This window comes from Tamandua tetradactyla, chromosome 3 (genome assembly GCF_023851605.1).
Source record: "Tamandua tetradactyla isolate mTamTet1 chromosome 3, mTamTet1.pri, whole genome shotgun sequence".
NCBI lineage: Eukaryota > Metazoa > Chordata > Mammalia > Pilosa > Myrmecophagidae > Tamandua > Tamandua tetradactyla.
The window spans coordinates 24,029,754-24,054,188 of record NC_135329.1 but is presented as its reverse complement, the minus strand read 5'-3'; the positions used below and the strand labels follow the sequence as shown (position 1 = coordinate 24,054,188).

Sequence of the window (24,435 nt, the reverse complement as noted above, 5' to 3'; positions counted from 1 at the left end):
GTAGGCAGCCAGGACTTGCATCCCTGCCTGGTAGTATTAAGTCCACCCACCTCTGTGGCATTGGCAGAAACCGTGTGGGAAGCCTGGGCTTCCATCTCTCCTGGAAGTGACAAGGCACCCTTTTCTCTTCCCCACTGGAACATGTTAGAGGACACCTCAGGAAAGTCAGGACTTTCACTACCACCCAGGAAAGAAGCTACCCACCCATGTGGTATCAGTGAAGATCATATGGGGACTATAATGGGACACTTCTACTTTCCCAGCTAGGAAGGTATCAGTGGAGGCCTTGTGGGAGGCAAAACTCCCATCCCTGTCCAACAGTAATGAGGAGCCCTCTTCGGGTGTCAAATGAGGTGAGTAGGAAAGCTGGACTTTAACCCAAATTTAGCAGTAATAAAGTGACACACACCCACACCCCACATTCAGTTTCTCTGCTGGAGTAGTGATGGAGAAAACCACTAAAACAAAAGGTATAAATAAGGTCAGGAGTCTAATAGCTTCCCCAAATGTCCAAGATCCAATTAAAAATAACTTGTCATAAAGAACCAGGAAGATTTCAAACTGAATAAAAGGGGGAAAAAGAGATATCAACTCAATGATATCAGAAATGTTAAAATTGTCTGATAAAAAGTTTAAAGCAGAATGAAAATGCAATTTATGGACATACTTCACACACACACACAAACAGGGAAGAAATAGAAGTTCTCAGCAAAGAAATGCAAGTAAAGAAGGACCAAAAGGAAATTTTTGAACTGAAAAATACTATAAATTAAAAGCTTGGTGGACAGGCTCAAAAACAGAATGGAGGGAATAGAGGAAAGAGTTGAGCTAGAAAATAGAATAATGGAAATTACCCAATCTGACCAACAGAGAAAATAGACTGGAAAAAAGGTGAATAAAGCTTCAGTGACTCAGGAGTATAACAAAAGATCTAGCATTAATGTTATCAGAGTTCCAGATAGCAAGGAGAAAGAAGCTGAAGTTGAAAAAGTACTTAAAGAAATAATGACCCCAAACTTCCCAAATCTGTCAAGAGACACAAATAAAAATATTCAAGAAGATAACCCTAAAACAAGACAAACCCAAAGAAATCCATGCCAAATTAAACTTCTGAAAACTAAAGACAGAGAAAAATCTTGAAAGCAGCCAGAGAAAAGGAAGATTTTATATGTAGGGAAAAAATAATTAGAATGACAGTAGATTTCTCATCAGAGGCCATGAGGCCAGAAAGAAATGACACAATATTTTCAAATAGAATATTGAAAGAAAAGAACTATCAACCAGAGTCTTACATCCAGTGAAACTATTCTTCAGAAATGAAGTAGAAGTAAGCACATGCTCAGATGAAGGAAAACTAAAAGAATTTGTCACCATCAGATCTAACCCAAAGAAATGGTTAAAGGAATTTCTCTAAACAAAAAGGAAATGATAAAAGAAGATGCTGGGGACATCAGAAAGGAAGAAAGAACACTATAAGCAAAAGTATGGGTAAATATAATAAATTTTCTTTCTCCTATTGAGTCTCAAAATCAGGTTCTACTGCCAAAGCAAAAATTATAACATTGTGTGATATGGTTCTGAATGTATGTAAGAAAAAAATGTTTAAAACACTCATTTCATAAATGGAGGAGGGTAAAGGGATATAAAAGGAGTTAAGGTTTCTACACGTCACTCAAACTGAAAAAATGACAACACCGGTACACAGTGATAAGTTATGCAATACCAAGGTCAACCACTAAAAAAACTATACAGAGATATACTCAAAAACACTATAGATAAATCAAAATGGAATTCTAAAAGATTTTCAGGTAAACTATAGGAAGACGGGAAAAAAAGAAAAAATGAAAACCAAGAGAACAAACAAAAAATAAAATGGCAGACTTAGATATCAATAATTATACAAATATTGTGGTCTAAGCATACCAGTTAAAAGACAGATCGGCAGTCAATTAAAAAACAAGATTCGGCTATAGACTATAAAAAAACTCACATTAAACATAATACTATAGACAGATGACAGTAAAATAATAGGAAAAGCTATATCATGGAAACAATTTTAAAAAGCAGAAGTGACAACATTAATAACATAAAGTTGACTTCAAGGCAAAAGAAAAAAATCAAAGAGAGGGATTTTTGTATGGTGATAAAAGGGTCAAGCCACCAAGACAACATAGAGCTTTTAAATGTGGATTATGCACCAAACTGAATATGTGAAACAAAATATATGAAGCAAAAACTGATAGAACTGAAAGGAGAAAGAGACAAATCCACAGTTATAGTTGGAGATTTTAATACCCCATCCCACCCCATTCTAGCTGCTGGAATTCAATATACCAGAAGCAGAATGGCTTTTAAAAGGGGGAATTTAATAAGTTGCAAGTTTATAGTTTTTAGGCTGTGGAAATGTCCCAATTAAGGCAAGACTATAGAAATGTCCGATCTAAGGCATCCAGGGAAAGATACGTTGGTTCAAGAGGTTTGGGGTTTCTCTCCCAGCTGGAAGGGCACATGGTGAGCATGGCGATGTCTTCCAGTTTCTTCTCTAGGCCTCTTGCTTCATGAAGTTCCCGGGGGCTGTTCTCCTCCTTCATCTCCAAAGGTCTCTGGCCGGTGGAGTCTGTGGTTCTCTCGTCATTCTGTCATCATTCTCTGCTCCCTCAGAATCTCCCGTCGTTCCCTTTTATAGGATTCCAGTAAACTAATAAAATCCCAGGTAGAATGGGTGGAGACATGTCTCCATCAAACAAGTTTAATACCCACACTTGAGTGAATCACTTCTCCCTAGAGGTTGGATCAGCATTAAAACATGGCTTTTCTAGGGTACATAAATCCCTTCAAACCGGCACACCCCCTCTCAGCAATTAATAGAGGAATTAGACAAAAAATCAACAAGGATATAGAACCAACAGCATCAACCAGCAGGATCTAATTGCATGTATTGAACACTCCACTCAATACCAGTAGGCTACACATTATTTTCAAATGCCCAGGGAACATATACCAAAATAGATCACACCTTGGGCCATAGAACAAACTTCCACAAATGTAGAATAATGAAATCATACAGAGCATGTTCTCCAGCTACAATGGAATCACACTAGAGAGCAATAGCATCAAGACTATTCCTAGTGTTTGGAAAATCTCCAAACACTAGGAAACTAAATACACACTTCTAAATAATCCATGTGTTGAAGAGGAAATATTTTGAAAATACAATGAATGGAATGAAAATGAAAATGCAACATAACTAAACTTGTGAGACACAGCAAAAACAGTGCCAAGGGAAGAATTTAGAGGACTAAGGAAAATCTCCAAACACTAGGAAACTAAATACACACTTCTAAATAATCCATGTGTTGAAGAGGAAATATTTTGAAAATACAATGAATGGAATGAAAATGAAAATGCAACATAACTAAATTTCTGAGACACAGCAAAAATGGTGCCAAGGGGGGAATTTAGAGGACTAAGGAAAATCTCCAAACACTAAGAAACTAAATACACACTTCTAAATAATCCATGTGTCAAAGAGGAAATATTTTAAAAATACAATGAATGGAATGAAAATGAAAATGCAACAACTAAACTTGTGAGACACAGCAAAAACAGTGCCAAGGGGGAATTTAGAGCACTAAATGAATATATTAGAAAATAGGAAAAAATCTCAAACAAAGAGAATAGGAAAAAAATATCAAACAAAGAGAATAAACCCAAGGTGAAAGAAGAAAATAATGAAGAGTAGAAATCGATGAAATTGAAAACCAAATAAAAACAATAGAGAAAATCAATGAAAAAAACTGCTTCCTTGAAAAGATCAATAAAATTGATAAACCTCTTGCAAGACTAACAGGAGAAAAAGGAGCAAGGACAAAAATTACCAACATTAGGGGAAAAAAGCAGAAGCTATCACTACAGAACCTAAAGACATCAAAAGTATAAGGAATACTATGAGCAACTCTACACATATAGCTTTGACAACTTAAGGGAAAAATAAAATCCTGAAAGTTTACTTGCCTTATTTCATTTCTAAAACATTTTGAAAAGATAAAATTTTAGAGAGTACAGGTATTAGAAAAGGTGGATAGGAGAGGTGAGAGGGAGGTGGATGTAACTTTAAGAAGCCACTGCAGTGTGCTGGTTTAAAGCTGTTCTGTGCCCCAGAAAAGGCCATTTTCTTTTAATCCAGCCCTGTGGGGGAGCAGACCTATTGTGGGTGGGACCTTCTGATTAGGTTGTTTCAACTGAGATGTGACCCAGCCCATTCAAGGTGGGCCTTAAACCTTTACTCCTTTATGAGAGGATAAAAAGCAAGACCTTTGGAGGGAGCTTAGAGAGAAATGCCCCAGAGAGGCTAAGAGAGGACCCACAGCTGATCAGAGAGGAATCAGAAGCTGAAAGCAAGGGAATCTAAGAGTGAAGGACTAGGCGATGCCAGCCATGTGCCTCCCCATGTGAACAAGGAACCCTGCAGTCTTTCTTCAGAGAAGGCATCTTCCTCTTGGTGCCTTAATTTGGACATTTTCATGGCCTTAGAACTGTAAATTTGTAACCTAATAAATCCCCACTGTAAAAGCCAATCCATTTCTGGTATATTGCATTTCAGCAGTTTTAACATCCCAAAACAAGGAGCAATCCTTCTGGTGATGGAACTGCTCTGTATCTTGACTGTGGGGTTTGACACATGAACTCACACATGCAATAAGATCGAATGGAACAAATACACATAGGCATACACATACAAATGAGTACAGGTAAAACTAGGGAAATCTGAATAATGTTGGATTGCATTAATGTCTGCACCCTGGTTGTGAGATTGTACTACAGTTTGCAAGATGTCACCATTGGGGAAACTAGTAAAGCACATGAGATCTCTTTGCATTATTTCTTACTACTGAATGAGAATTTACTATTAACTCAAAAATTTAAATTAAAAAAAGAAAATCGAACATATCAAATTTATAAATGCAGTTTAAATGTTTAATAACTTAATAAATATGAGAAACATGGAACCAAATGTTAAGTGAAATGTGTTCTGTCATCTTGAATTTATCAAAGACATTCTTATTTTATATAAAATATACTAAGTATATAAATGAAAACAATTTTGGTTAATTGAAATTAAAACATTAATGAAAACCTAGATATTTAAATTTGTTATTTCTATAAGCTAAAATAATTTGAAACTATTTTTTAATTAAAAAAATTTTTTGTGAATAAAAAGGCCCTCTCAGATAATCAAAAACTCAACACTGACAAAACTACATGAGATGCAAAGGAACTAAAACATGGAGATTAGAGGAGTTGAAGAAAAGATATGTTGGCACTGGAGAGCCAATATATAGTTAATAAGTATACCTGAGAAAGAAACAAAAACTATTGGAATAGAAATAAAATTAAAGTGCAGTAATATTTTCTTGAAACAAAGGAAAAGGTGATCCTACATATTGTGTTCTAGAAGAAAAATTAAGTAAAAGGCAACCAATACTGATACAGATGATGGTAAATTAATTTCTCTGGGGACTAAAAGATTACCACAAAATTTAGGCAAAATATGAAGAAAAAATCTAGCAACTTGAAGATGTCCCTTAACAACTAATTTACCAGAAGAAAATGAAACAATATCTGTAGAATTTTAAAGGGACAATGTCAAGACCGGTGTGCTGGTTTGAAATGATGTATGAACCCTATAAAAGCCATGTTTTAATCCCAATCCCATTTTGTAAAGGCAACCGTTTCCTCTAACCCCTATTCAGTATTGTATGTTTGAAACTGTAATTAGTTCATCTCCCTGGAGATGTGATTTAATCAAGAGTGGTTGTTAAACTGGATTAAGTGACAACGTGTCCCCACCCATTTGGTCGGGTCTTGATTAGTTTACTGGAATCCTATAAAAGAGCAAACATTTTGGAGAATGAAGGAGATTTTGGAGAGAGCAGAACGATATAGGCACGAGAAGCAGAGTCCATCAGGCAGCAACCTTTGGAAGTGAAGAAGGAAAATGCCTCCTGGGGAACTTCACGAAGGGATGTCAGGAGACAAAGCGAGCAGATGACGTGGTGTTTGCCATGTGCTCTTCCACTTGAGAGAGAAACCCTGAACTTCATCGGCCTTCTTAAACCAAGGTATCTTTCCCTGGATGCCTTTGATCGGACATTTCTATAGACTTGTTTTAATTGGGACATTTTCTTGGCCTTAGAACTGTAAACCAGCAACTCATTAAATTCCCCTTTTAAAAAGCCATTCCGTTCCTGGTATATTGTATTCTGGCAGCTAGCAAATTAGAACAACCAGAAAATTTCATAAACTGTGATGCCAACAGAAAGATAAATTCCCAAAGCTGAAATTACTCTGAAAGTCTATTATTTGAGAAATTCTGCTGAGGGAAATGGAGTGATCCTGGCTATTCTAAGTTGGAGATGCCAGGAGGAAACTGGTGAAAATTGCTCAGGGACAGTCTGTTACATGTCTTGCACAGTTCACTTTCAAGACCTTATAGAAAATCAACAAATGACAGAAATTGTTTTCTCTACCTAACCAATAAATTCCAAAATATATTGTATAGACTGGCCTCTTTGACAGCCTCCAGTTAATTACCTTAATTAGAAAAATCAAATTATTTTTTCCTAATCTTGTACCTTTTTCCTTTCCCCTTTCCCCTCTTTTATGCATCCTTTTTTTTAAAGTGAGAGAAATAACACAACACAAAACTTTTGCAGAATAAAAAAAAATAGGACAAACATTAAAACTGATTCAAACAGCAAAACATAATTATATGTTCTTCACTAAACTCACACCTAGAACAAAGTGATTTGCTAAGGTTGAAAGTAAAATAAGTGGTAACAAAGACTTTGTTCAACTACTTTGCTCAACTCATACCAATTCATTTAAAGATCTAAATGAAGTAATCAAAACAACACATCATACTTAATGGGGAAACACTAGAAGTACCACATTAAATTCAGGTCAAGACAGGGGTCTCCACTAACACCTCTTATTTAATATTTTTCTAGAAGTATAACAAAAGCAAATTGACACAAGAAAGAAAAAAGCTAAAAAGGATAAGAAAAATTACAATTGTTTGCAGAATACTTTGTAAAAATTCAAGAAAATCAACTTGAAACAATCATAAAAGCAAGAACTGTTTCAGAAATGAAGCTCCATCCTAAAGCAGAAGTGGAAGTGATAACAACCAGGGAAAGAGAGGGTAGGGATGGGTGAGACTGTAGAGAAAGGACAGGATCAGAAAAAGAAAGGGAGAGGTGAAGAGCTGAAGGAAGGACTGAGAAATCCATCCCCAGTCCCTGCTTTACCTGGTTGGCCTCCATGTGTATCTAGCAGCAGTGGGTCCTGCAATCTCTGAGACACTGCCCCCACTGAGGAGGGTTGCCCCCTTAAATCACTGATACTTTTGTTGTCCTTCAATTCTTAGGAGACTGATTTACTCAGCCTTTTCCTGAGAGTTCTGGTTACCTTCTTAAAGGGTGGTCATATGGACCCAAATGGGGTGAAGGGGGAATAACTCCAATAGGCCATGGGACTCAGGCCTGTCCTCATCTTAGTGGGAACATGAGGCTCCTTATGGGAACTCCTTAGATGGACATGAAGACATCACAGATGTTTGGACACTGTTGTGGTTTGAATGACATGTACCCCACAAGACATGCTCTTAAATTTAATCCATTCCTGTGGTGTGAACCCATTGCAAGTAGGACTTTTTGATGAGGCTACTTCAGTTAAGGTATGCCCCAGCCCAACTGAGCCGGGTCTTAATCCTATTACTGGAGTCCTTTAAAAGTGAGTGAAATTCAGACAGAGACAGAGAGAAAGCCGCAGGAAGTAAAAAGCTGAAATCAACTGAAAAGTATGGAAAGGCCAAGAGATGCCACCATGTACTTTACCATGTGACATGATAAGGTCCAAGAATCGCCAGCAGCCAGCCCCAGAACGCCTCAGTCTTCAGGGAGAAAGCATCATCTTGATGATGCCTTGATTTGGACTTCCTTTTATCCAGCCTCAGACCATGAGCGAATAAATTCCCATTGTTTAAACATATCATAGGGACCTCCAGGAAAACGGCGGAATAAGAAGGAGCTTTACGGCTCACTTCTCTCCCCAAAGCAGCAAGTGGACAGGCAGAAACTGTCCACATCAATTGTTCTGGGGCTCTGGAGCCCAGGAGAGTTCTGTGTGGCATCCAGGGAAGTGCGTGACAAAGAGACTGAGAAACAATGCTGAGAGAGAATGAGTGATTCCGGCCACAGCTCCTGGAGCCCCTCCACCCCCCCACCCCCAGGAGGCAAGAGGCTTTGGGCAGTCCCTTCCCTGACTGGTGGGCTGCTGCAGACTGTAATGGCTATGGGAGTTCTCTGCCCCAAGTATAGAGGGGGACCAACACAGCCTAGTACTGATCCAGCTGTTGGCCAGTGAATTTAGACCTCGGGGTCTGCTGTTCTAGCCCATCCCAGTCAGCCACAACCAGCCACTGTTTCAGCTCCCACAGAGGCAGAACTGGCAAAGGACTAAAAATAGCCTACCTTCAGAGGGTGGAGGAGAATAGATTGCTGAAGAGTGTTTGATGTTTCAGGGAAACATCAAAATAAAGTTTTGGAGAAGAGTGCCATTTGCTGGGCAGGCCAGGAAAGTGCAGTCTCGGGAAGACTTGGGAAGATAAAAAAGAAAAGGTTTTTTGAAGTCATTCCTGCTGTCCTCCCCAGGGCCCTTTGGATCTGGTCTGCTAAAATTACAAGCCACACCAAGAAACAGGAAGATAAGGCCCAGTCACAGAAATAAATTAAAAAGTCATAGGAGATACAGACTTTGGAACAACTAATCAAAGATGTTCAACCAAATATCCTAAGTCAATTCAACTAGATGAAGGAAAATATGGCTAAAGAGATAAAGGATATTAAGAAGATATTGGGTGGGCAAAAAGGAGAATTTGAAAAATTCACAGAGAGAAAAATAACAGCTCCCAAGGGAATGAAAGACACAATAGATGAGATTGAAAATACACTAGAGGTACACAATAGCAGATTTGACCATGCAGAAGAAAAGATCTGAAATCGAAGACAGGATATCTGAAATCTAACAGACAAAAGAATAGATAGAGAAAAGATGGAAAAAATAGAGCAGGGTCTCGAGAAATTGAATGATACTGGGAAGTGCACAATCATACGCATCTTGTGTGTCCCAGAAGGAGAAGAGAAAGAAAAAGGGGCAGACAGTGTATTTGAGGAAATAATGGCCAAATTTTCCCAGCTCTTATAAAAGACATAAATAAACATATCCAAGAAACGCAATGTACTCCAAACAGAATAAATCCGAATAATCCCACTCAAAGACACATACTAATCAGACTGTCAAATGCTAAAGATAAAGAGAAAATTCCAAAAGCACAAGAGAAAACCAATTCACCACATATAAAGAACACCAAGTAAGACTAAGGGCTGATTTTTCATTAGAAACCATGGAGGCAAGAAGACAGTGGCATGATATATTTAAGATACTAAAAGAGAAAAATTGTCAGCCAAGAATTCTTTATCTGGCAAAACCGTCCTTCAAAAATGAGAGCGAGTTTAAAATATTCACAGATAAACAGAAGCTGAGAGAGTTCATTATCAAAAGACCTGACCTATAAGAAATACTAAAGGGAGTTCTGCAGGTTAAAAAGAAAAAGCAGGGGAGAGAGGCTTGGAGGAGAGTGTTACAAATGAAGGTCATCAGTAAGGGAAACTAAAAGTATAAAAAGAGACAAGAAAATAAAATATGACAAAAGACAAAGGATAAAATGGTTAAAGTAAGTACTTCTTTTATAGTAATAACATTGAAGGTTAGTGTTCTAGTTTGCTAGCTGCCAGAATGCAATATACCAGAAATGGAATGGAGATTTTAATAAGTTGCTAGTTTACAGTTCTAAGGCCAAGATAATGTCCCAATTAAAGCAAGTCCATAGAAATGTCCAATCAAAGGCATCCATGGAAAGATACCTTGGTTCAAGAAGCCCGCTGAAGATGAGGTTCTCTCTCTCAAGTGAGAAGGCACATGACGAACAGGGTCAGGGTTTCTCTCTCATCTGGAAAGGCATGTGGCGAACATGGCATCATCTGCTAGCTTTCTCTCCTGGCTTCCTTTCATGAAGCTCCCTGGGAGGACTTTTCCTTCTTCATCTTCAAAGGTTGCTGGCTGGTGGTCTCTGTTTCTCATGGCTATGTCATTCTGTGTGGCGTATTTCTCAGGGACTGGAGCCTAGCCAAACTTAAAATTTTTTAATGTTTCTCTCCCTCTCTAGGTTCACTCTCTGCCCCCCATATCTGTAACCTAGCTCACTGTTCCCCCCTTCCCCCTCTTGTCGTAGACCGCCCATTTCCATAGCCCACCACAAAACAACAGGCCTTCCTGTTATTCTCTATACTTCCCTATCCCCGAAACATACCCTTCTGCCTAGCAACTGCCGCTAAGCTTGTGTGAGTGGCTGCCTCCTCTTGACGTGTGCGCCCAAGACTCCACCCCTCCCCGAGAGTACTTAAGCCCCACGCTTACCCCGCTCTGGGTCGTCCGAGCCCCGGGGTCTTCGGACCCCAGACGTCTCACTCCTCGAGTTCCCGGGTGGCCCATCCCGGTGTGTATCAATAAAAGCGTTAACCCGAATCTGGCCTCAGTGAAGACCTTTCTCACGACCGCCGGCTGGGGAAAGCGCCGGCTCCAGCTTACCCAGGTTAATTCCCTGCGAGCTCGCCCCAAACCCACCCAGTGTACCGGTCGCGCGGCCCGGCTGAAGCTATCGGCGGCAATTCTGCTCTCTCAGAATCTCTTATTCTCCAAAATGTTTCCTCTTTTATAGGACTCCAGTAAACCAATCAAGACCCACCCAGATGGGTGGAGACACATCTCCCCTAATCCAATTTAACAACTACTCTTAATTGGGTTACATCTCCAGGGAGATGATCTAATTACAGATTCAAACATTCAGTATTGAATAGGGACTATAATGCCTTTACAAAATGGAATTTTGATTAAATCAGGGCTTTTCTAGGGTTCATACATCCTTTCAAACGAGCACAGTTAGTGAATTAAAAGACAAAAGACAGATTGGCAGAATAGACTAAAATATATATATATGATCCATCCATATGCTATCTATAAGAGACTCCTTTTTTTCCGGTGAAAAGCTGGCGAAGGATATTCCATGCAAACTGTAACCAAAAAAGAGCTGTGGTAGCTATACTACTATCAGACAAAATAGACTTTAAATGCAAAAATGTTATGAGACAAAAAAGGACATTATATATTAATAAAAGGGGCAATTACCTAGAAGAAATAACAATAAAAAAATATCTATGCACCTAACCAAGGTACTAGAATGGGCACTATTAAACAAACAGAAAACTACAAGTGTTTGGAGAGAATGCAGAGATTTTACTGCTGGTGGAAATGTAAAATGGTGCAGCTGCTATGGAAGACAGTTTGGCAATTCCTCAGAAAGCTAAGTTTAGAGCTGCTATATGATCTGGCAATCCTGCTACTATAGGTATATACTCATAAAATCTGAAAGCAGTGACGCAAACAGACAATGCCTGTTCATAGAGGCATTATTCACAATTGCCAAAGGAAGGAAGCAACCCAGGTGTCCATCAACCTATGAATGGATAAACAAAATCTAATATATACAATCAATGGGATATTATTCAGCTGTAAGAAGGAATGAAGTCTTAATTCATGCAATGACACAGATGAATCGTGAGAACATTATATTGAATAAAATAAGCCAGACTCCAAAGGGCAAATATAGTATGATCTCACTGATATGAACTAAACATAATAAGCAAATTCATGGAGTTCATATCAAGCCTATAGGTTAACAGAAGAAGATAGAATGAGGGTTGAGAATGAGGAGCTGATGCTTAGTTTGTGCAGAATTTTTAATAAGGTGGATTATAAATGTTTGAAAGTGGATAGAAGTGACAGTAGGACACGATGCTGAGTGTAATTAACAGCACTGCATTGTATGTGTGAGTGTGGTTGAAAGGGGAAGTTTAGACTCATGAATGTCACTAGAAGGAAAACCAGGGATGAAACATGGAACTGTGTAACATAGCGAGCCTGTTGTGGGCAACAAAGGTGGTTAATGGTACAAACATAAGAATGTTCTTCCGTGAACTGGAACAGATATATATCACTATTATAAGGTGTATAATAGTGATATATGGGAAAATATACCATTTTTCCATATGGTATATGGAATAGGGTGGTATATGGGAAAAATACACCTAATGCAAACTGTGGACTATAATTAACAGTAATAATATTCTTCCATCAATGTGTCAAAGGTACCAAACAAATGCTAAGCGTCAATAATAGGGAAGAATAAGGGGTATAGAGTTTTTCTTTTTGGAGCAATGAACACTCTAAAATTAATTATGGTGACGAAAATACAACTTTATGTTTGTACTGAAAGCCACTGATTGTACACATTGGATGGATCGTATGGTGGGTGAGTAAAACTAATATTAAAAAAGATAATTTTATGTTTTCTTCCTTTTCACAAGGTGAATTGAATTGATTTTCAGGTAATAAACTTTCTTTGCTCTCATGGAATAAATTCCACTTCATCTTGAGGTATTATACTTTTAATATATTTCTTGGTTGTATTTTGTTTAGGATCTTTGTATCTATGTTCATAAGAGAAATTAGCCTGTATTGATTTTTCTTTTTTGTAATGTACTTGTCTTGTCAAGATTCTCCTGAACTCATAAAATCAGCCCAGCAACGTAGACTCTACTTTGTTAGAGTATTAGTGCAAAATTGTTATTTTTTCCTTGAATGGTTGGAAGAATTCATCAGTGAAGCGACAAAATCAAGTGTGCATGAATGGCACCTTTCCGTCTTTCTTTCCTTCCCTGGGGGGACAGGACAGGTGCTGGTAAGGGCCTCTTGGGGTCTCCCTTCCAGCCAGGCACACGCACCAGCTCCAGCACAGAAATCCTGTGTAGCTGATGCTGGAGGATGTGGTAACGTCATTGGTGACCAGCACGACCAGCACAGTGATGGAGAAGCAGACCAGAGAGAAGGCTACTGCATAGGTGCAGTTGAGGCTGGGGCTGCATCTCTGAACCCTGATAGTGGGCACTGTACTGTCGGGTTGGGTGTCCATCTGTGCCACTTGCTCACCTGCCTGATGTCCGTGGAGCTGGACAGGGATGGAGGAGATGAGATCAGACGTCAGCCAGGTCACAGCAACAGTCACCAGAGCAGCTCTGGGGTTGCCTGCTGCTTGTACTTAATCCTCCAGGCTGATGAGGCACAGGTGCAGGCTGGAGGCAGTGGAGCACATGCACAGCCTACCCAGACGTCGCTGGAGCCAGCTGCTTGTCTACCACTGTCCAGGGCATCACCAACAGAGTCACCAGGAGGACCGAGATGGCCAAGAATAAAGTGAGGATGTTGGTGGACTCGGAGCACAGCTGGCCTCCCCACGACCCCTGCCGTCTGCGGTGCTGCAGGAAGGGCTTCTGGCTCGGAATCCTGGTGGCTCCCGAGCTGGGGGGGAAGAGAACTTTAGCTAGGTGAACGTGTCCCTGGGAGTGAGGGACAAGGCCCAGGCTGGAGGGCCAGAAGTGGAGGCACCAGACTCCTCCCTAAATTGGGCAAATGCGCCCCAGCTTCCTGCGAGGTTCTTTCCCCTGTGCCGAAGAACAGGTGCTCCTGGCAGGATTTGGCTGTCAAAGGGAGACAGGTCCCTGCACAGAGCAAAGAATGGGATGTCAGGGTTTCTATGCGGTGAGGGAAGAGGAGTGGTTCCTGCCAGTGACCCCGCTGGCTCCTGCCAGCGTCGGAAGAGTTTAGGCCCCGGGAGCAGGTGGGGAGCGGCGGGGATCGGAGGCGGGAGCCAGTACGGGCCACAGAGAATGATGACTGGGGGGCCACAGTGTGTGGCGTGGGTGGGGACACGAGGGGCCTGGGCGCACGATAGGGAAGAGTTATCTGGGACGCGTTGGGGGCGCAGGTTCGGGACAAGCAGACGGACTCCACGTGCTTCTCGGCCGCCGTTTCCTGGAGGACCGCGCCCGGACTCCACGGTTCCCAGCCCCCGGCACCCCGCGCTCGCCCCCCAACGGAGGAGCCTTGGGTGCCTGCCCGCCTTCCCTGAGCCCCCGCCGCGCATACCCCCCTCTCGTCCTTCCCCCGGGAGTCGCCTGCCCCTTGGGTAGGCTCCAAGAGACTTGGCCCCGCCTCGGTCGAGAATGACCCTGAGAGGACAGGGCGCCGCACTCCCCCGCCCTTCTAAAAAGGATCACCTCTTCCCTCGCTGGATGCGGGACGACCAGAAGACAAGCTCTCTTCCAACAATGGTTTTGTTTCTGTTTGAGGCGACAGAGGATTCCGGGGCAGCCTGACGCCGGAGAGTCCTGTTTCCGGTGTCAGTGGCAGAGAATTGGAAAAGAGCAATAAAGAGGCTCACTCTTCTCATCTGTCAGACCTCTCTATTGAAGATGATGCCTGCGTCACTCTTCAAATTCTCAAAACTGTTAAAGACAGGTAAGATGTGGATCCGGTTCTGTAAAGGCTCCCCTTTCTCCCCTGAGAAGACTTAGTAACAGTAGACAAAAACTAAAAGCAAATCCCTCTTGTTTCTGGAATTTTCAGTCATCTCTGCTTAAGCAAAGGAAGTTTATTCATACAAAACCTGTAGTAGAAAAGCTGCAATCAGTTTACAAGAAGCAAGATGGAAAGTGTGTGACCTTCACAAATCTTCACAACTCTCGCCCCAATTGTGGTAAGAACAGAAAAAGAGAGGGAAAAAAATTAAAAGAAAAATGTAGGGTGAAAAAAAAGTGCACATTGACCTAGCTAAAATCCTCTTCCATCACCTACTGGTGACCATCGGCAAATTACTCAACCTTTCAAAACCTCAGTTAAAGCATCTGTAAAATAATAGTGCTCATCTTATTGGGAAAACTAAATAAATTAAAGGTTACATAAATTAAGAGTTTAGCCCAGTGGGTAAACACAGAGATGTGCTGCAGGAAACAGGGTTGATAGAACAGGGACTGGGGATGCACACAGCAGAGGAGGCGAAAAGCCAAAATCTTCTGCTTCTTTTGCCCATCTTAACCCAGGTTTCCTTTTCAGGAAGGGAGAATGATCAACACTGCTTCAGGGTCTGCCATAGCTGCAGAATCCTCAGCTAAGATCACTCCCTCTCCAGGGGCAACTAGTGACAGGTAGAAGAGGGCATGGATAAAGGCTTGACCCTTTCTGCCTGACATGAGACACTGAAGGGCGATACTGGCTCTAGAAGACCCCACCAGGCTAGTCAAGGCTGAATAACAGTTTGGCTTCTCCCTTTCCCCAGTCCTGTTCCCAAACTCTGTCTCTGCTGGAGATCCCAACCTGCAATATATAGTACCCAGCAAACAGTATGCACCCAATAAATGTTAGTTATTATTTATTTTTATTATTGTGTTGAAATAGAAGCCAGAGTCCAAGATGGGGCATTTGTTCCAGACCTATCCAAACTGCTCTGCAAAAGTTTAGTGCTCTACTAATCCTTCACTGTGCTAACATCTTGAAATTACCCTCCTCTGACTTTAAGTTTCTTGAGAGCAGAAGCCCTAAAATTTACTTATTTCTTCCACTGATTTGTTCTTTCACACATAATAGGTACACCATTTGGGTTTGTTGGTTAATTTTTAACTTTCCTGGGCTGAGAAATGCAGTTTAATATTTTGAATACCTGAATTCTCTTCCATCAACTTTAATCTAAGTTTCTTCTTTCCTAGGCTAATCCATTATGTGGTAACGCAAGCCAGTAGACATTCATTATGTCAGGTAGAGTGATGGTGATTCCATTAGCTAAGATTTGAATCACACTGTCATTCACAATGTGCTCTGGGAGGTACTGCAGCACCTAGTCATAGTATTGATATATCTCACATGTGGCTTAAGCCCTGCTCCCTCAGGGAGTGCTGTAAAGCCCATAGCTAGTATTTTTTTTCTGCACAATTGATCTGCTTGGCTACAAAAAATAAAAAGTTACTACAATGTGTGGATTAGTGAAGAAACAGAGTTAGACCACCCCTGGTTTAAAAAAAAAAAAAAAGCTGGTATATCTTAGACCATTTCAGATCCACAGATGGCTGTGTAATGAATTGCAGGACTGTCAGCCAAAGGAAGCCCCAAGTGGTTTGCCAACCCAAACCACTAACATTGGGTGTTAGAAATACACACTGACCACGGAAAGTACTTTTGAAGTTATTTGGTTTGAGGAGTCTGAGTTAAGAGTAGCCTGGCATAACAGAAAGAACATGGAACTGAGAGTCAACATACCTAAATTCCCCTGCTAGCTTAGTGTCCTTGAGCTTCATTTCCTCATCTGTAAAATCATCTGTCAAATGGGGGCTTTGCCTACGATTGTGGAGGCTCTTTACGACTCTCATATTCTAAGGTCTCTTCTCTTGTATTGTTTCTATGCAGGAGTAGAAAAGGAATCATATTTTCCCCCAAAGAAAAACTGCAGCTTGAATAAAAATGAGATGTTGGCTGGGGAGACATTGAAATACTTCAAAAGAGGACTTCCAAACTCAACCACAAACCTCAAAGCAGAGCTTCATTTAGATTTCTAGTAAGCAACTCTCAGTGGTCTCATTTTTCTTAACAGCTTTGATAGTTTATGCCTCTTTCCTGCTTGCCTTGATTGTATTTCCAGCAGATTAAATCAGAATATCAAGATCTTTCCTTAAGACTGTTGAACCTGGGACTCTCAATCTGGCCACTTCAGGCAAACAATGGTAATGCAATTTAACTCTTACTTACCCCTTTCACAAGATGTCTGATTTCGGAGCCATCCCAGAGGTTCCAGAAAGATGCTGGTTAAGAATCCCTTTTAGGGAGATATGATGGTTAAGTTCATGTGTCAACTTGGCCAGGTTGTAGTCAAGCCAACCTGGCTAGTTGTTTGGTCAAGCAAGCACTGGCCTGATTGTTACTGTGAGGATATTTTGTAGATTTAAATCATCAGTTAGTTGATTACATCTATGGCTGGTTACAACTATAATCAACTAAGGAAACAGCCTTCAACGACAAGAAACGTCTCATCCAATCAGTTGAAGGCCTTAAAAGTAGAAGGGATGATTTCAGCAGTCAGAGGGAAGAATTTCCATTCCTCCTTCAGTCAACCAACTTCTCCCGGGGAATTTACTGAAAACCTTCATTGGCGGTCCGTTTGCAGCCTGCCTTGCTACAGTTGCCTGGGCAATTCCTATAACAAACCTTATAAAATGTACATCAAATACAGATCTCCTGTTGGTTTTGTGTCCTGGAAAATCCTAATACAGGAGGCACAGGAGATTCTGATGCAGCACCCTTCCCCCACCTCCCCAAATGCTTACTCTTACCCCTTTCCACTCCTACTCTCTGCATACTCATGTCACACGGTGTCTGAGACACTCCAGCTACTGAGGGATACTAAGACAATCAGAATTTTGGAAATCATCTTGTCTATTTTCGGTTTACAGAACAGAAATGGCAGGCCTAGAAGAGGCCTTTTTCCAAGGCCATAGAACTAGTTATTGACTAAGGCAAGAACCGGAAGCAGATTTCGTGATTCTCAGCCAGGACTACGAGAACCTCTTCTGACAGGACTTCAAAAGTAACCTAGGATTCACTGCATTTTTCTCTCATTATCTCAGTGAAATTATAGATGATTTTTTAAAAATGCAGGTTGCTTTACAAGGTTTTGAATACTCAAGATAATAAAGAAAATGAGAGATGGAATGTCATCTCTTCCATAAGTCTTTATTCTCTGAACTTTTAGTTCTTCACCTGTACCTCTTAAGGTACTTTACCTTCAAGAGAGCAGGGTTTGTACCTAATGTATCTCCACTTATAAGAAAACACATCAATTTCCTTAATAAATCAAGTTTGTTCCTCCAAGAGGAACCTGCATGTGGCAGATACAAATCTCAGCCTCCCTTAGAGGATCTCATTCTAAAAACTGTGGCCACGACCAGACAGGGCCTCAGAAGTCCCTAGTCCTTGTTCTCACTCTGATCTCAAGTATATACTCAACATCTTTTAATCTCTTGAAGCATAACAAAGGAGCAGGCTAGAAAGTTGAACAAGGTCCATCAGCAATTCAGGATAGCAATTAAAAGCCCCATGAAACCAGATATGGTGCTCACAAAGTACAGATTACTTACCTTCAGTTCCCTTCCAAGAACTTGGCCTTTTTACCTTTTCTGCTCTAGTCTGAGCCTTCTCACCCAGTGATTCCACCCCACTCGACCACATTTTTTCAGCTCCTCTCGTCCTTTTGATCAGGTCCCAAGCCTTGACATTCTCCTGAGGCTTTCTGGGCTACTGCTCCCAGCACATTTTCCTGGTTGGTACATCTGCTAACTTACCTAATAAATGCTGCAGCAGATCTTTCAGCCTCCTTGTTCCTGACTGCACTCGGCCTTAAGGCCCATCTTCCCCACAATGCATGCATGGCACACAGCATGCATATAAATATTGGTGCTAGACTAAAATATGGTAAGATCACACAGGCAGAAGAAATTAGGTCATGTAAAGAATATAAAAAGAACAGGCAATAGGAAAGAATAAGTAAAACCGATGGCAAACTCCTACGAAGCTATTCAAAGAAAGTGTCCTCCCATGGAACAATGTGAGTATGAGTGACCAACTACATTGAGCACCTCCTCCTGCTGCTCAGTATTCACACTATCAGGGTACTCAGCATTCTCCTGTAATCCTAAATTCAAAAACCAAAGCAGGTATATGTTGGGAGTGGGTGGCAGGGGGAGGCATGAAGGAACAGGAAATTTTATCCAACCTAAAGAAGAGGCAAGGAGAAGCACTCATGTTTTTTCTTTTAATTGTTTACCAGATAAAAAAGAAAAAAATAGTGATTGTTTCTCTTCACCCCCAACATTTCAGTTTACTAAGATAGAGTGGGAGAGAAATTTGTTGAACAGTGATTTGTGCTCCTGGTTTGGAGCAAATTCTTCCCCTCTGCTCTACCCCACCTCAAGCAGGAGGGTCAAGGCAAAGGGCTCCAGGCAGAAATACTTGAACTTTGGCAGCCGAGTGGCAGTGTAGCTGTCATCTTTTCTTCTTCATGTTGCCAGAGCCTTCAGACCCTCTCCTTTCTGTCCCCCTACACCATCCTCCCCAAATTCATCAAAGGAGGTAGGAAGGGGCTTCAGGGAGCAGGGGCAGGTGTAGAACAGGAACCAGGGAAGCACACGGCAGGTATGGCAGAAGGCCAAAATCTTCTGCTTCTATTGCACATCCTGGCTCAGATCCCCTGTCCTGAGCAGTGAGTTAAAAATAAAATGCTTTTGAAATTCAAACAATGTCTTATGTCAGGCTCAAGAAGGGGAGGTGTGTTGTTGTGTGGCTTGTTCTGGAATATACATATATGTGTATATATTTTGAGTTATTCCGTGATGGGGGAAGGGCAAGGCTTATACCTCTTTAAAAAGCAAATGGGATTTTGACATCTTGGGTCCCTGCAGTAACCTAGGCTTCTCCCCACCAAGTTCAAAAGACCAAGAATAACCCTTTCTCCTTCTTCCACCTTAGATCTTCGGCATAAGACGGAAGAGGCATCAGTGTCCACCAACCACACCAGAACCTGCCCCAATTGTCATGACTCTGAGCCACTTAGGGGTGACCTCTCTTCTGAACACCTGGAGAATTTAACAAATAACCCTAGAGAAAAACCTTTTACACTGTATGTTTCTCCACAAAGTAGCAGCTGTTAAGTCCTCTCAAATTAAATTTTTAAGTGATTATCATTATCCTCATTACCAGTGAAATGGAGTAGGACAGGCATAAGTTGTTTAAGTGACCACACAGACAAATAATCCCTCTAAAGAAACCAGTGATGGTGGGGGGAAGAGGACAGATTTTGATTTGGCAAAGCTGCATATCTTTCACTTTCATTGGCTGGAACAAAGCTGGTGGGTGAAGACAAACCTAACTGAGCCAATGGCAAGAACTGCAGGCTATGAGAGACGACATGTCAAACACAGAATTGTATAAACTGTGGCACGATAAAGATGAGAAGGCAGGTCCATGACACCAGCTGGCAGCAAGCTTTTGGAGCATCGCTTCCAGAAATTATATCTGTCCTGTAGTAAGTGGTAGCATCCAGATAAATGAAGTAGTTCTCCATTCTCCTCTTTCCAACAAATTCTGAGAGTTCCTCATTTAAATAACTATGTACACACACACAAAAAAAACCTTGTCTCTCTTTTACATGAGGGTCCTTCACTTGAGGGTCTCCCAATGGCTTTAGAGAGTTGGTTCCAATTGCCTTTTTGGAGATTTACTGCTTGGGACCAAACCTGCAAGGAGAAGAAATTACTCAACAATATAACAGGAAGATCTTTACAATGAAAGCATCTCATTGTTTAAGAGACTGAGACTTAATAAATTAGCAAACCCACATCTCCTTCACAGGGCTTTGGTACCCTGGCAAGTTGAGTGGTTGGGCTGGGACCCATTAACTCCATTCTCTACCCCTGGCTGCGCTGACTACAGGGACCACATGCCTACCAGCAATCCAGAGAATACAAGTCCATACCTCCCTCTGATAAGGACAGTTTCTCAAGTTCAGCTTCAAGGTCAGCATCCGAGATCCTAGGATTAGGCACACTGTTGGTATACAATGTCTCATGGGGGTTGTCAGGCAGATCCAAAGGTTCTTTGGTGGTATCCTGAAGGAGGATGTCCAGTTCCTTCTCTAGCTCCTCACTGTCAAAATCTGGAAAGAAAAGACAACATGGACACACAAACTCCAGCAAGGAAACACATTAATGAGTCAAGGATTAGGGTTACCAAAACCCAGCTCAGCACTTCAAAAGATGCCCAGGCCCCCTTGTGGGTTGAAAAATAATGTGAGTTTTATGAGGTCACTAGTGACAGAGAAAAAAAAGCAGAACTTTTTTTTCCATACAGAAAGGTAAGTCACCAGGAAGTTATATTTTGGTAAACCCAGGGAACTGTCCCTTTTACCTTCAGCATGAAGATGAATCTTCCAGTGAAAACCCTTGTGAACAGCACAGAAGGGTCATGAATATAGCCTACCAAGGAGGAAATGGTAGTCTCCTATAACTTCTCTTGTGTATAAGCCCCAGAAACAGGATAGGGTGGAAAAGACCTACCTGTACTAAGAAAGGCAAATCTGTGATCAAACCTATGACCAAGGAAGTGAAGTCCTCTTAGAAAGGAAGAATGGAAGGAAATACCCTGTCAACTCACCTAAGCCATTGGTTACCCCACCAGCCAGAGTCTGAGAAACTTCATCCTGAGTTTCACACAGCTGTAAGAGAAAAGTACAAAGCCTTTAACTATGAAGGGTGCCTCTGGGCATTTCCAAGTCTTTTGAGGAAAATGTCAGGGTTACAAAGCAATACTGCCCCATATGAGAATCGAGGAAAGCTTTCTCAAGTTCACAAGGTAAAGCATCAAGTTTAGGAAAAGAGAAAGGGCAGCAAAGTCAAACAGCTTCAGTAACATCCTTTTGTATGTGTTTCTCCCTAGCCCCTTCCTGTACCTCTTGGATCTGATCCACAAGGCTCTCTGCCTTCTCGACTGTGACGTCCTTCATGGACAGTTTAAGAGCTCCTACCCCAGCCTGGTAGGCATTAAAAACCTAAGAAGAAAGCAGAATGATTAGTGCAAATGAAGAGCACCTGCAAAAATTCAAGCACTATTGTTTGATCTCCAAAAGACAGCTTTTTTTGCCACCCATATTTGATTCACCTCATGCCCACTGAGGCCAAAACTTCCCAAATGGAAAGGCAAAGAAAACTCTTGTACAACCTAAAAGTAACCAAGGCCTCCTCTAAATAGCAAAGCACTGTGGAGGGGAAGTGTAGGGTATGAGGGAGAGGTTGGCTAAGTACTGGAGCAAAGAGGGAGTTTTTTGCTCTTTGATCTACCATCTGATCTGTCTGGGAGGCATAGATCCGGTCCAGGATGCCTTGAACAGTGTCCAGCTTGGCATGCAGGGCCTCGATGCGCTTCTCTGTCCGTTGCTTGCTCTTGAGAGACCTCAGTGCCTAGGGGAGCATGGAGACTCAGGTCAGGGTAAGACTGGGCAGAGCCAAGGGGCAAGAAGAAGAAAACCCTTCCCAGAGGATAAGACCAGCCGGACCTTCTTCCCCCTCATATATAAAAGAAGCTGTGGTGCTGGGTCAGCTGCACACTGTGTCCCCCCTCTAGCGCCAAGATGGTTGCTCTCTGAACAGCTGGGACACCTCTTACTGCCAGCCCGGGACCCAGCTATACAGCTGGAGAGCAAAAGAAAGAACTCACCAGTTGCTTCTTTCCAGCTCGGCAAGCCCGGCGGGCATCTTCTTTACACCTATGAAACAAAGGGGCAGATCCAGATGACTGTGACACAGGACAGGGGGTGGAGCAGTTTTGAAGAGTTCCCAAAAGTGGCTCTTTGTTTAAGATCTGAAGACCAAATTCCACCCATTGGCACCATTCTACCCATGGTAAGAAAAATGATGCCCAACTCTTGCAGCAAGTCAAGATCTAAGCTTGAGCATTGGCATATGGGAAAGGTAAAATAAAGGAGGACAAGCTTGTTTCAATCCACAGGGAGACAGGACGTAAAAAAAAAGACAACTTAAAAACATATTTCCATTTTGGGAGGCAGGAGCTAGGGAGTCAATTTCAAATACCGCCAATGGCCTTGGACATATCTTTTCTCCTTCTAACAATGTTTGGTTTCTCCTACTGTAAGACAGAGTGAACAAGTAAATTCTAATTCAAGGTCTGCATATCCTTCTTTTCAGAGAAGTACTCAGGTAACTTTACGAAGGACACCCTATACAGTCATCCAAGGTGATGAGTAGGAATCTTTTAAAAGGAGTTCCATGAAGGCAATGGCTTGTCTTGTTCACTAGTGTGTCCCCAGTACCTGGCTCAATAAATACTGGTTGAATGATACAAGCATGGAAGAACTAAAAGATGTTAACAGCCATAATGTTTGGGGACAAGAATTAAAGCTCATGATGGTTTGTTAAGAATGTTGATATCTCTGTTCGTTTATAATAAAAATATTATAAAAAAAAGGAGAAGAAGAAGAATTACGGCTCATTTTTTCCTCCTTTGTGATACCCCGTGTTTTTCATGATTTTTTTTTGGGGGGGGTGCATGGTCTGGGAATTGAACCCGGGTCTCCTGCATGGAAGGCTGGAATTCTAACCACTGAACTACCCATACACCTGTCCGTTTTCTATGATTTTTGCCCTGAGCAGTTAGAACTCTTGTAGTAAAAAAATAACCTTTCTTTCTGTTTTTAAGAGCCCACAGACACCAATGCTTTGTCAGCTCTGAGGGCCAGCGAGGGCAGGAGGGTTAGAGGTTACCTCTCTGCTTCTTGGGATAAGGACTCCACCTTGCGCGAGAGGAGCTGTTCACTCTGCATCAGCTGGTAAACCCCAACATCTACGTCGTTGACAGGAGAGACCTTGGCATGTGGTCCTCGGGCAAACTTCACAATCTGAGGGACAGGGACAAATTACTCCTGCCTCTACCACAAATGCTGAGAAAATCCCAAGCAGAAATGCTGATGTGCATATCAATATATACTTAATAAATCACTGGTAAGTTATTCAGTGAACAAGTAAACTTCCTTACCTTTTCCCCATTCTGCTCAAGGACTGTGACTCTCTTCTCTTTCTGTAGCTGCAACAACACTAAGTAGAAGGTCCTCTCATCTGGGCAGGAGCTAGCGCATAGGGTGCTCAGCTCTGACAGGGCCACCACAGGGTGGGAAGAGAGAGGGGAGTTCTGATACAGACGATACACCTCCTCAGCCTTTTCCTGCAGGCAAGGGCAAAACATGCTTAAAGGCCCTCATCACAGTTCATGGAATCCAATGACCTCTGGCCTCCATGCTTCAACAACATAATCACGCAAGGTAAGAGAAGGGGACTAACCCAGTCTTCCCTTAAAGTAGCAATTTTTTTAAGAAAAGGAAAAGTTATTTTTGCTTTTTTCAGCCTTGGAGGAAAATTTGATGAATATGCATGAAATATGGGGACCCAACTCTGCTTGCACTTTCACTAGGGGCCTTGCATTTCTGCCTATCCCTGCTCCACAGTTCCCTAGGTGACGAGTGAGGTAGTGTGGTATGGTGGGATGAGCCATGAACTAGGTTTGAGAACTGATTTCCAGGCCAGGGTTTTAGGCCAACCACAGTCTCTTTGGCCCTTAGTATTCTTCTCACAAACTGCAGAGGATGGATGAGATGACATCAAAATTTCCTTCCATTTCTGGTCTCTCCATTTTTATGTCAACTGGCAATCCTGCAAAAAAGAACACTACTGAGTCTATAAAGAGTCTCAAAAGAAAAGTATGTGACAGATGGGACAGGGTCACTATGAGAAGTCTAAAAGACATACATTCTAA

At 41.7% G+C, this 24,435-nt stretch overlaps 1 protein-coding gene and 1 long non-coding RNA gene across 5 annotated transcripts in view; one reads left to right on the top strand and one right to left on the bottom strand.

Moving 5' to 3' along the window:
- Window positions 1-4: 4 nt before the first annotated feature.
- LOC143677146 (uncharacterized) lies at window positions 5-19,802 on the top strand. The gene is made up of 2 exons (XR_013172402.1): window positions 5-353; window positions 19,585-19,802. It is a non-coding gene; the product is annotated as an uncharacterized LOC143677146 (long non-coding RNA).
- A 222-nt stretch (window positions 19,803-20,024) lies between these two features.
- The window catches only part of CHMP7 (charged multivesicular body protein 7), an 11,981-nt gene continuing 7,570 nt past the window's right edge, over window positions 20,025-24,435 (bottom strand). For all 4 annotated transcript variants that reach the window (XM_077152800.1, XM_077152799.1, XM_077152801.1 and 1 more), the window contains 8 exons: window positions 23,662-23,847; window positions 23,391-23,524; window positions 22,327-22,375; window positions 21,951-22,070; window positions 21,563-21,661; window positions 21,268-21,328; window positions 20,591-20,770; window positions 20,025-20,351 (listed from right to left, as the gene is read on the bottom strand). In XM_077152800.1, the coding sequence (XP_077008915.1) occupies window positions 20,299-20,351; window positions 20,591-20,770; window positions 21,268-21,328; window positions 21,563-21,661; window positions 21,951-22,070; window positions 22,327-22,375; window positions 23,391-23,524; window positions 23,662-23,847 (882 nt within the window). In that variant the 3' untranslated portion in view covers window positions 20,025-20,298. The remainder of the gene's footprint in view (window positions 20,352-20,590; window positions 20,771-21,267; window positions 21,329-21,562; window positions 21,662-21,950; window positions 22,071-22,326; window positions 22,376-23,390; window positions 23,525-23,661; window positions 23,848-24,435) is intronic.